Raw genomic sequence first — 12,428 nt, forward strand, 5'->3', positions numbered from 1 at the left:
GATGGAGTAGCCAGATGTGTTGATTCCCTTTAATGGGCCATCCACTTGCCCAGAAGCCATCCCACGAGACTTCTCAGAGAGAGCATATAGACCGGGGTGGCCAACCTGTGGCTCCGGAGCCACATGGGGTTCTTCAGGCGCTGACTCCAGGGCTGGAGCTACAGGCACCAACTTTCCAATGTGCCGGGGGGTGCTCACTGCTCAACCCCTGACTCTGCCACAGGCCCTGCTCCCATTCCATCCCTTCCTGCCCCCTCCTCTGAGCTTGCCATGCCCTGGCTCCTCCCCCATTGAGCCTCTTGCATGCCATGAAACAGCTGATCAGGAGGTGCGGAGAGGGAGAGGAGGCGCTGATCGGCGGGGGTGGGAAGCTCTGGGCGGTACTGATGCGGGGGCTGCTGTCGTATTACTGTGTCTCTTTGGAAATGTACATTGGTAAATTCTGGCTCCTTCTCAGGCTCAGGTTGGCCACCCCGATGTAGATCATGGAAACTGCTTGACTAATGGGATCGGACCCCATGTCACAAGCAAAAGATCTTTCCAGCAAGCTAGAAGAAACTATAAAAGAGTGGAAGTGACATCATGACTTGGCCTCATTCCCCCCACAACTCAGCACCTGGAAACCAGTCTGGAAGACAAAGACTTTGAACAAGGGAGGGTGGTCCCAGGCTGGAAGGCAGTTCCAGCCTGTGTATTGAAGATTTGTGACCTGTTTGTACCATCTATCAGGGTGACACACTGCTTGATTCAAATCCTGTATAGAACTCAGACTGCAAATTTACTTTTATTTCTTAGGTAATCAACTTTGATCTCTATGCTTACTTCTTATAATCACTTGAAATCTATCTTTCTGTAGTTAATAAATCTGTTTTATATTTTACTTAAAACAGTGCGTTTTGTTTGAAACGCTTATGAAATCTCAGCTCAATTTATAAAGGCTAGTGTGTGTCCTCTACATATCGAGCTGGTGGGAGTGGGGGAACAGACTGAGTAATGAGCTGACACTGGTCAGGCTTCTGACCAGTGCAAGATGGTAGAGTTCTGGGGTGAAAAGCTGGGGGGAATTGTCTGTGGCCTATTGTTGGTTCATGAGTGGCTGGCAAAGCATTCATGTAACTCAGTTTGATGTGTCTCTGCCTGTGGATATCTGTGTAAGTGCAACACCTGTCAGAGGTTTGTAGCTTCACAACAGCATCACAGAGTGAGAGGGATACTCCACGTTGGTGGCCCTGGAACCCGTCACAATAACCATTAAAACATTTTGATTTACAATTACATAGAGACTTTCCTCTAGATTTGGTATATCTTTTTGCTACCTTAAATGTTTTGGATATATAAACTTCTCTTAACAAAATATGTTTCACATCTACATATTATTTATTAAAGGAACAGAGTGAATAATAGTCAGTGAATTACATTGCTTATTTCAGGTCAACCTGGGGAAATTTTCAACTATGTGTAGGTGAAAGTAACTGGAGCTTAAGTTCTTACTCCCCGAAGTCTCTTGAAAATGAGTCAAACAGCCTCCTAGGTTACTTCAGCTGTTCTTCAATCTTTTAAAACTAGAAGTTCTCATCCCCTCCCTCCTCATTTTTATTCATAGACAAGTTTTATTGCTTTTTAACCTCCCAATCAATTCTCAACTTTGAATGAATTTGTCCAAATGAAGAAAATATTATCTCTGTGTCTGCTGAAGAGGCTAGTGCTGTCAAAAACTGGTTTAGCACTTCAGTAAGTTCTGGTTCCAGGTGCTTACCAGGTGACTTCCACCAATACAGCAGGGTGACCTTCCTTAAAATATCATCAAACATGTACTGCTTGAATGGTTCACCACCAGCCCTGACATTTATTATTGGTGGCATGATTGAGGGGTGATTATTAGATGCCCATGTCACAGCAGCATCATCTTCTTCAGCAATTAGGCATCTACTTTGGGTTGAAAATACTGGGAAGAAACTAAGTGTTTGATCTATCTTCTTTACTGCCTGCAATTTAACTTTGTTGTTGGGTATTTCTTTCTTCAATGTATCTTGAAGTTCTTTCTAAATTCAACAGCATCAGCAATACAGTAGCAATCTTTCTGCAGTTTGTCCAACACTACGGAAATAGGTTTCAGTATATTCAGCATATCTTCTACATTTCTCTTTAGTCCGATGTTGACTACTTCGGCTGTGATAGTTCCATTTATTTTGTCATCATTTTTTTCACAAATTGTCATCAGAATAGGCCAGTTCTCAACAAATAGCTCAGAATAAGTCAACCACTGAATTACATTGTACAACTTGGGGGAGAATTAGTTTGGATTCTCCTGCTCTCTTCAGTGAAACTGAAGGTTATGGAAATATTTTACAATTTCAGCAATATTTTCCTTTATTCCTGGAGTTGTACTTAAGTCTTTGGCTAAAAGATACATCAAATAAGCACTGTACCCTTATGTTATAAGTTTCAGGTTCCCTTCATTATCTTCTTTCTTATATTTGCTACATTTGCAGCATTGCCTGGGATAAAGCTACACACTTGACACTTGAATTTTTGTTTATAGCTTTTACTGCTACTTCTTGTAAGTATTCTGCTGTGTGGGTATTTCCTGATGTATCAATTGTTTCTGTAAAATAGACAACCCCGTCTCCTGCTGTCACACAAGCACATATTACAGTATCATTGTGTACATTGCTCCATCCATCAAGACTCAGATTAACGAATTTCCCGTCAATGTTTTTTGCACACTGTTCAATTTCCTTCTCATATACTGTATTTAGCAATCTTCCAGCAATGTCTGCCAGGTGGAGTGTAGCCTGGTTGTAACAATTGAACCAGGTGAATGAAATGTTTGTTCTGAACTTGTGTAGCGGGGTGGTCATCCCGCTCCAGTTTGGAAGGGGTTAAAAACCAGCCCTGGGAAGCCAATCATGACTGGGCTTGAGGGCAGCCAATCAGGGCCTGGCTGGGCCAGTATAAGAAGGGCTCCTGGGAAGAAGGAAGTCAGTCTTGCTCCAGCAGTGGAGCAAGAAGGACCTAGCTGCCTGGTAGAGACAGGGATATCTTGGACAGAGCAGTACTGGGAAAGGGCAGGCTGAGCTGGGGAGCTCTGGTTTGGCAACCTCCCAGGCTGAGGCCTTGTAGCATAGGCCTGAGGAGATAGTAGGGCTGCAGGGAGGCAGCCAGGCCAGGAATAATGAAGACAGTCCCTTAGTTTGTTTTTGTTACAGGTAACCTAATGTGTCATTGAGGCACTTGCTGGTGGTACCAGCAGATGAATTTGAAGTTGTAGACATTGCAATTGATGGATGTTCATAGCCCCTTATGTCTAAAATGGACCCTGAACAAAATGGTTTAAAAAAAAAAAAGTCACGTTCACTCACTGAGTGCACTGCATTTAAAAAAAAAAAAAAGGTTGATTCCTCCTACTTCAGCTGTTTGTACCACTGTTTATATTATATCTTTTTCTAAATCAGTTTTACAGGGAAAATAATTAATAAATCATAGGGATTATCTAAATCAATTTAAACCCTTATCTCTAGCAACATATGAAACAGCTTGATTTTTTTTTAAATGTTAAAATTCATAAACGCCTAATAAAACTTTAAACAGGACATCTTCATCTGTTCAATTATATTTAGCAATAAAACAATCATTTCAGAAGTCCAGCAATAACAGTAAAAATGTTGTTGTTAAAAACTCCCACAACAAACATATCAATTATATTTTGAACAAAAACATTTTCAAATTCTAAAGTAAACAATCCAACCAACTTAGATTATTGCCATAAATTTGTGTTATCTACTAGCATAGTAAGACCTGGTAGGCAGTCCCTAAGAATGGTGCAAAAATAAGTCTACTATCCAGTTGCTCCACATTGGACATGTCTGAACAATCATCTGCAAAAACCTTGTCTTCTGATGAGCATTTTTCATAATGTTGATTCATTCTGACAACCAGGCCTTCAGGCCTTGCATCTTTTTATTGAACTCTTTACATCTGGCATGTGTTCCTTTTTTACCCAGAAGTGCAGACATTTCTTGAAAATATTCCCAAATTGGGGGGGGCAGGGGAAGAGGGGGGTTATTTGTAGCTATGGCAGATTTTTTTTTTCCCCTCCAATTCCCAGGTGCTGAAATCAACACTAGAGGCTGCACTCTGAAGAACGTTGTCCCTTCGTCCCTGGGTGTCCTGTTTTGACACTAGTGTTGCTCTTTTCTGGTAGCACACTCTACTCTGCTCCCTTGTTACATAATTCCCCCTCCCCTATTCCCAGAAATACAAAAGAACTAAAAACAGTATGGGACTTCTGCTCGTATAACCCACATGCCATTTGCACTATAGTATTTTATTTGTTTAGAGACTGAGAGGCAGTTAAACTAATGGATTTCTGTTTGTTTGAATCCCTGTCTATGTACACAAGCAAGGAGACAGAGGAACACCATTTACTTAAAACATCCAGAGGCAAGGTCTAGTAGTTACTGGGCAGATCAGTGTTTTTCCATGAGCTGAAGAGTAAGTTTTCATGATGTGTGGAGTCATAAATATTCATTATTTGAGAGGTGATCCAATCAGAGCTCAGGTAGGGAGAAGCCATAAAATAGGTATATGATTCCACACAGATACATTATGGTGTCTCCTGGAGTTAGAGGCCCAGTCCCAATGCTTGTAATGACTTTGCCAGTCTCTTGCGCCCAGTAGCACAGCCCCTGAGTCCCCCACAGGATCAAGCCCTTAGTACAGTACATGACCAACTGTGCAATATTCATAAAGCTTGCCCTTAAAAGTTAGATGTTGTTCCCCTGATTCTTTATATAGAAAAGCAGCTTTAACTCAAAAGTTCTTGATACAGGCTCATGGATTAAGCATATTTATTTTTTATTTAAATGTTTTAAGATATTATAATTTTAGTCCTCAACATATTTGGTATTAAATTCAGATTTCATTTTAAACAGGTTTATGTTTAAAAAGAAGAACTTCTTAGAGTTTAAATAACAAAACCTGATCCCCCCCCCTCCCCCAACCCACAATTTTTTCTCCACCTTGATGCATTGCTACTGCTTAGCTACAATATTTTGGTATGCTCATTTCACCCAAAAATGTAAAGGAACATGCCCAGAACAGAGAAACTTCCAAAATTCAGTGTCTACTTTTCAAACCAATGCAACTTGAGTTCTTTTTGAAACACAATCAAATACTTTCACTCCTTGTTGTTGTTATTGACTTTTAATTTTGGTCATTTGTGTTTAATATTTTTATAACTAATCTGAAAAAACATGATCTACAAATAACTGTACCTAAAATACTTCATGGTCAAAAGATATATAAGATTAGGTCATGGAATATTTGCACAGTAAGGGCCACACACGTCAGTTCTCATGTGGAACAATCCTTGCAGATGCAGTCTAAGGGCCCTAAAAGTATGGTGTATTTGTTAATTATACTAAGACAGCACATCTACAATAGAAGGTATTGTTACTTGTGGTCCACTTACTAGTGAGCTAGCACAAGCAGCCAACATTTCCCCACATAATGACAGTAGGTACAACTTCATTATACATAAATACCCACATCTGTTTCTTGCTGGAAGAGGGTACAGAGGTAACTGCCCTCTTGCTGCTGATGCTACAGGTACATATCATTTTCTCCTTTCCGAGATGTAGGAAGAAGAGACACCCCATCCCAACAACATCCTCTCAGAATGACTTCCAGAGACAAAATGGGAGGAGCCAACTCCCTCTGGGGGCTATGTGTGTACACACCAAAGAACACAGTCACCTTGCCAGCACCCTCACTCTTTTGCTGTGATTAAAAAAAGGTAGGATATGTGTCAGTTCTGGGCAGCTGCATCTGAATTTCCCCTCTACGGTCCAACAAGAGCACCCACTGTAAGCTCCAGGCTTCTCAGCCATCCCCTCTGCAATGAAGTGGGAATGTTCTTAATGTTTTCTCTGAATACTGTGTGGGTGCCTCAGTTTCCCCTATGCAATTCTTAAGTATCTAGAATGGCTGACGCCCTGTCTCCTGGCAACTGATGGCCTGGGCCCCTCCTCTGCAAAGGTGTCAACTGAAGGTGTTGGAAAACAAAGAGATCAGGTGACCTTCTGGCTGGGAAGAGACAAAGGCCAAAGCAGGGGCTGGAGAGTTTCAGTTCAGAGCTGGCTGGGGAAATGGAGGAGGCCCAGACGGGACTCTGGCTTCCCTGGCCCCAAGATGGACCTGACTTAGGGGTCCTGTTTCCTGTACCTACAAGCTCCGTTTTGGACCATGTTCCTGTCATCTAATAAACCTTCTGTTTTACTGGCTGGCTGAGAGTCACATCTGACTGTGGAATTGGGGTGCAGGGCCTTCTAGCTTCCCTAGGAGCCCCGCCTGTGCAGATTCGCTGTGAGAAGCGCACGGCGGGCAAGGGGATGCTGAATGCTCCGAGGTCAGACCCAGGAAGGTCGAAGCTGTGTAAGCTTCTTGCCCTGGAGACAGGCTGCTCAGAGAGCGGAGACTCCCCCAGAGTCCTGACTGGCTTCGTATGGAGTTGTTCCAAAACCTTGCCCGACGACGCCGTGACCCCCTCTCTCTGGTGGAGACAGGAATCTCTCTTCCCCCTGACCTGGGTATTTCCAGGCCATCCAGGCTCCTGACTATACAGTGTCATTCCCCAAAAGACAGACTGATACAAGCCAACAGCTCTAAATTACCACACAACTCTTTTGAAGCAGGTGTTTTTATTCTTAAAGTAAAAGCATTACAGAGAAAAAAATAGTGAAACAATACAAGAAAAAAAATACATGCTAATAAACTTACCAGAGATCACCCCAATTCCCATGCAGGGCTTTTTCCTGTGGGCACAAGCTAATCACAGCTTCAGCTCAGAACCAGCTCCCCAAGTCTTATGGGGCCTCACTAGGTAAAAGACCTGCAAATCCTTCTCTAGAGGTTGGGGCCCCCCTTAGACCAGAATTCCTATCCATTTGTTGGATCAGAAAGAAGGCTCTACATTGGGTTATTTATTTATTTTTTTGTTTTGTTTTGTTTTATAACTCAGGCTATATAACCAAAAATCCCATCTTTGTCTGCTGGTCCCTGGAGAATCAAGTCTGAACCAGTATATGTGAGCCTTTGGCCAGGTGGCGGTAGTAGTTCTCTGGAGGTATTCCAACCTGAGTGAAACTGCCTAATCACCCCCCCCCACACACACACACAGTTCCTGGAGGGCTGTGCTCCCTCTCCCTCATGGAAATACATAACATATTGCATTTTTAATACAAAGAACTCCTAGAATACTTAATTCAACAAGGGTTTCCCAAGATATTGCAGGATTTATCATATATGTCCTAATGTGAAGGTGAGAAATAAGAAGTGGTTAAAGCTCTGCTCTACCAAGATGATGCAAGAAGCTGAGAAGGTTGTGGGGTTGAAAGACTCTGATACAAGAAGAAGAAAAAGTGAAACCAGTGTGTGGGCGAGAGAGAGAATTTGAAAGTAGTGAGGCAGTTCCAGACAACAAATGGGTCTCTCCTATCCTCCTGGGGTGATTGATGATACAATCAGGAATGCTGGAGTTAAGTAGGAAGATAAGAATTTAGGACCATATCCTTGTCTGGTGTAAATCAGAGCAGCTTCATTGATTTTTAGTGCAACTACACTGATATAGGCCAGCTGAGGAATGGTTCCTTAGAGACATAGGACAATATGTAAAGGAGGGAGAGAGTAAAACAACATTATAGAGATGAAAAATTATCCTGTCCAAAACCAGTTGAATCCATTGAGTCAAAGAACCATCAAAGAAAGGTGCCTTCTCACAATTTGTTATAGTTTATTAATATAAATGAATAAATATGTTCTACCTTTGCTATGAATGCCTCTTAGCAATGACATATTGCCATTAATCACAATAGTATTGTTAACTTTCATCTGATTTTTTTTTTCCTGGCACACTATTAGGTTTTACTTGTCTCTTTACACACAAATTATACCAGGACATGTATATTGGTTGTCTTTTATAGTGCAGAAGAGTAATGTATTTGTTTTTCATCTTTGGAGATCTATGTTCTAGTTCTAACTCATCAGAGCACAAGTGAAAGTGAATTTGATGCTCTGATCCTAATTCCTATGTGTCCACATCATACCACCACCAAAGTGGATTGTTTCAGTTTATGATTGTAAGTTGTCAGAGCTGTGTGGGGAACCTTGTATGACTCCTATGTACAGATTGCTTGGGCTCAAGCCAGTATAATACCTCACTTTCTTTGAGCACTAGAGTATTTGTGAGACAAGTATAAGGAATATAAATCTAAAACGATAAATCCAGGTAAATAATAATACTTAGCACCAAGCTGCAAATGAAGAAAGAAAATTTGGCTTGCACTCATTTTGGCTTCTCTAAAAGTGCTTTCAGGCCTTCTTCATACACCATAATCTAGAAAAGTGCATATAAGACATTCAGATCTTTCCTTCACTGGAAGACTCTAGTGTGACTGAAGAATGAGTGAATGTATGACATCATAACAATGCTGAGCAAAACAGAGGACATTTTTACTCAAACTGCTAAGGTTCCTTGGTTCTTATTTTGCTTTTGTTCTCATCTTTTTAATGTCAATGCCTGATTAACACTTGCAAGAAAAGATGTCTTTGTTAAAAATTCAATAGTTGCTCCTTCCATTAAAATGTGAGAGCTCACGATTCCCATCTCTAGCACCAGCAGAAGCTGGGAAGACTGAACTTGCATTCCTGATACATCTAAGGTTAACAAACGAAACCTAGCAGGTATTCTTTATGCATCATAAAGTTAAAAAAAAACAATTTTTAAAATTTCACCTTTTTAAAGATCATCTTCAGGTGACTTGGCCAAAGTCACACACACAGTTTGTGGCAGGACCCAGTTCTCCAGAGTGAATTCCTGACCCCACTGGAGTAAATGGCCATTGATTTAAATGGAGCCAAAATGTCACCCTAGTCTTCAATTTAGCACATTCTCTCCTCTTCAGTCTCTCTTTCTAGTACAATGACAGCATTTCTAAAATTATTTGTTAAATAATAATATCTGGTTTGATTGATAAAATCTTTCTGCTAATCTCCTGCAAATAATAAAGACCCTTAAGCAGGACAAACATAATGGACCCAAGAGTATTTAGCTGGGTCAGATATTATTCCGCAAATGGCTCAGATATATAGTCTACTTCATAGCAAATGCCTGTGCAAAGTTCTGCTTATAGGGAAAATATGCATTAAAAGACATTCTGCTATGCTTTATGCATAAGTGTGTCAAGACATTAAAGGGTAAAACAATTATAACAGAGCCGATACATTTTTAATCTCACAAACAGTGATATAAATTACATGAAGATAAAATCTCATCGCTGCTTCTTTTAGTGGTTACATATTAATAGTTAAATTATTTTTGAAGTGCAGCAGCCCTATTTAATTATCATGGGTTGAAAGGGTATATGTACATTAAGGTTTCTCCATGAGAATTACTATAGCAATGGTCTACTTAACTGGGTGAGTTCTAACACAAAGTGGTCTCTCTTTCATTTCTGTGCCTGAGACAGACATATACGCTTTCCGCTAGTTTTACTCGCATGGACCCTTGATCCTGCAAAGATTTATGTACGGGATAGGATTATTCAGAGTGCATTAAATTAAGCACGTGGACAAATCTTTGCAACGTATTAACCATAGTTCCGATAGTTTAGTACTGTACATCTATCTGTCACAACCATTTACTTTGCATCAAAAGGGGCTGACTTGTCCAAAAAGGATTACTAGTGACATCTTCTCATTAAAAGTGTTTATTGGGATGAAATATTCCATATGCCTTTGCTTTGCAAAAAAAAAAAAAAAGATTTTGAGCAGAGGAATTTATAAAAATCAGGATTCCTGTTCCATAGACATCGTGCTATGGTTGGCTACAGTGATACTTTCCAGAGACATACCGTGACCTTCCCCACTTACACTGTCTGATTCTCTTTCACCCATCTCCACGCTCTCAAACAGCTCTCGGGAGCAGATTGTCACTGTTCCTTTCCCTTGAACACCGCTTATTCTCCAGCCCTCTTTCCCGATCTCCAGCTGATCTCAATGCCAGAAACTGACATAAGCAAAAGTCAGGACCAAGCCAGTTTCTCCAACTAATATTCTTCTTTGCACTTTAGATGGCAGCAGCAGGACCATGAAAAACTCACTGAGTTTGGGGATTTTCAGGGACATCCCTCCCATCTATAACCAAAATGCCTCTTTATCCTCCCGTCTAAGGACAAATCCTTTTTTAATTTGATTCCCTTTCTCCATCCTCCACCAACTCCCCCCTCCCTCCCCCGAACGAACGCTGCTACGGACACGCTGCTCCTCGCAGAGCCCCCCTTTGTGTTTGCTGGGGGTCGGGAGCAATCCGGGCGCCAGTGGGGAGCTGGGGCCCCCTCTCGCCCGACGTGGGCTGGGAGGCGCTGGGCGCGGAGCTCCTGCCTCTCTCGGCTCGTGCTCCAGCCGCCTCTCCCGAGGGGGAGGAAGGGGGGCTCCTCTCTCTCGCTAGCTCAGCCCCAGGAAAGTGCAGCAATTGGGCAGGTCGTTTCCGGCAGCCTGGACCCGAGCAAGGGGAGCGGGGCCGCTCGGGGCACCCAGCCAGCGGCGCGCGCTCCCCACGTAGGACCAGGCAGCAGCGGCGAGGCGCCCGCTCCAGCCCCAAACTAGTTCCCCGCACGGCTGGCCCCGCCAGACACCGGCTTCGCCTGCGGGGCTCCTCGCTTGGTTCCCCATCCCGCGCCTCCGCCGCCCGCTGCGAGGAGCGGCTCTGCCTTTCTGGCCTGAACCCACGGGGCTGGAGCAACAAGACACCCGGGGGGGGGGGGGGAAGGGAAACTTATGTTGTTTCCTCCTCCCCTAGAGCCGCGCAGAGCCGTGTTGCTCCCGTGCCGGCGCTGACGGGCAGGGGGGAGGTTTTGCCTTGAACTGCGCGTGGAGAGGAGCCACCAGCCCCCCTCCCACTGGGCGGGCAGGGGGGGTCCGGCCAGCCGCCGCAAGGAGGGAGAGTTGGGCGCCTGGCGGCCGGAGCTGGGCTTGTCCTCGCCAGCTGCTGCGTTCTTGGGGCTGCTCCCGCAGGAGGGACCGAGCCAGGCGTCTCCCCGCGGCTGGAGGGGAGCCGATGCGAACCAGAGGCGCCCCGGCCGCGGCTAGCAGTGGGATCTGCGTGACTCTCCCGGGCCCCCCGCAGGCGAGCGGCGCAGCGAACGAGCGAGCGAGCCCGGCAGGCTCGGGGCGATGGCGAGCTCGAGGCACGGCCACTTAGCGGCTGCAGCGCTCTTCCTTGCCCAGTGCTTGGCAGCCCGCTTCCAGCTCGTGGACGGGGAGACGGCGCGGCGACCTCAGGGTAAGAGCTGCTGCTGAAGTTCCCCAGTCCCTTGGCGGGGCTGTTCGGCGGGGCGGGCGGGGCACCCGGCCAGGCACACGTCGATCAGCAGCCCACCACCGTGGCCTCAGATCCGGTTCCCCCCAGGCGCCAGAGCCGTGTGAGGCCAGCCCCCTGCCCCAGCCTCCCCTGTAGCCCCCACCCCACTTTGCTGATCGAGCCTGTCCCCCCTTCAGCGAAGGGCTGTCCGCAGTTAGATGCTGCGGTTGGGGCTGGGTTTGCCCCTTGCCTCGGGGTCCGTGGGAAGATCGCTGCTTGTAGCTGATGGAGCTGGGACCTCCCCGCTCCCTCTTCCCGGGTATATTGGGGGTAAATCGGGAGCCGCTCAGCTGAGGGTGTGTGTGTATGTGGGTTGGGGGGGGGGGTGTTTCTCTCTTGAGTCCCAACTTCTCACTAGGGCCCAGGAATCTCAATTCCAGCCATGACACTTGGGCGGTAGGAGAGACGCGCTGCAAAGGCAGAATGGCCTTAATTAGTCACCTAACTGGGCTGAACGCTCAGGGAGCCCGAGTCTCCAGGGCGCTGTGACCCGGCCCTGCCCTCCAAAGCCTTTCGGAGAGACCTTGCCTTTGTAAAGCTCAGCAATAATTGCCACACCCCTTCGCTGGAGGTGAGCAGGCTTGCAAAAGGGAGCCCCTGTTCTCCGCTGGGCTCAGCGGGTTCCTTGAGGTTACTAAATAGGCTGCATTCTCTATGTGGGTCTCTAGTAATGGGTGTTGTCTTCACTTATTGCCAGATTTTCAGAGGTGCTGAGCAACTGCAGCTCCCTCTGACTTCAGTTTGAGTTGAGGTTGCTCATTATCTCTCAAAACCAGGTTGTAAGTGTCCCCGGTAAAGTTTACCTCCCCTCTTCAGCACACATTAGTTCAGGTACTGGCAGGTGCATAGCTCCAGCCCTTGCTGTGGTACCATGGGCTGACCACGTTTGCTTGTAACCATTTCAGGGTCCTCTAGTTCAAAACTTTCCTAGAAACACCTGTTAGTGCATCAGGCCAGCCACATGTTGTGGGTTCTCATCAGCTACCCAGTCTTTCCCAAAACGTGGTCC

At 45.1% G+C, this 12,428-nt stretch overlaps 1 protein-coding gene across 1 annotated transcript in view; it reads left to right on the forward strand.

Moving 5' to 3' along the window:
• Positions 1-10,476: 10,476 nt before the first annotated feature.
• PLXDC2 (plexin domain containing 2) overlaps positions 10,477-12,428 on the forward strand; it is a 378,653-nt gene continuing 376,701 nt past the window's right edge. Inside the window, exon 1 of the mRNA XM_054020649.1 lies at positions 10,477-11,341. Within this exon, the coding sequence (XP_053876624.1) occupies positions 11,233-11,341 (109 nt within the window). The 5' untranslated portion in view covers positions 10,477-11,232. The remainder of the gene's footprint in view (positions 11,342-12,428) is intronic.

The sequence above is a fragment of the Malaclemys terrapin genome, chromosome 2 (genome assembly GCF_027887155.1).
Source record: "Malaclemys terrapin pileata isolate rMalTer1 chromosome 2, rMalTer1.hap1, whole genome shotgun sequence".
Classification (NCBI taxonomy): Eukaryota; Metazoa; Chordata; order Testudines; family Emydidae; genus Malaclemys; species Malaclemys terrapin.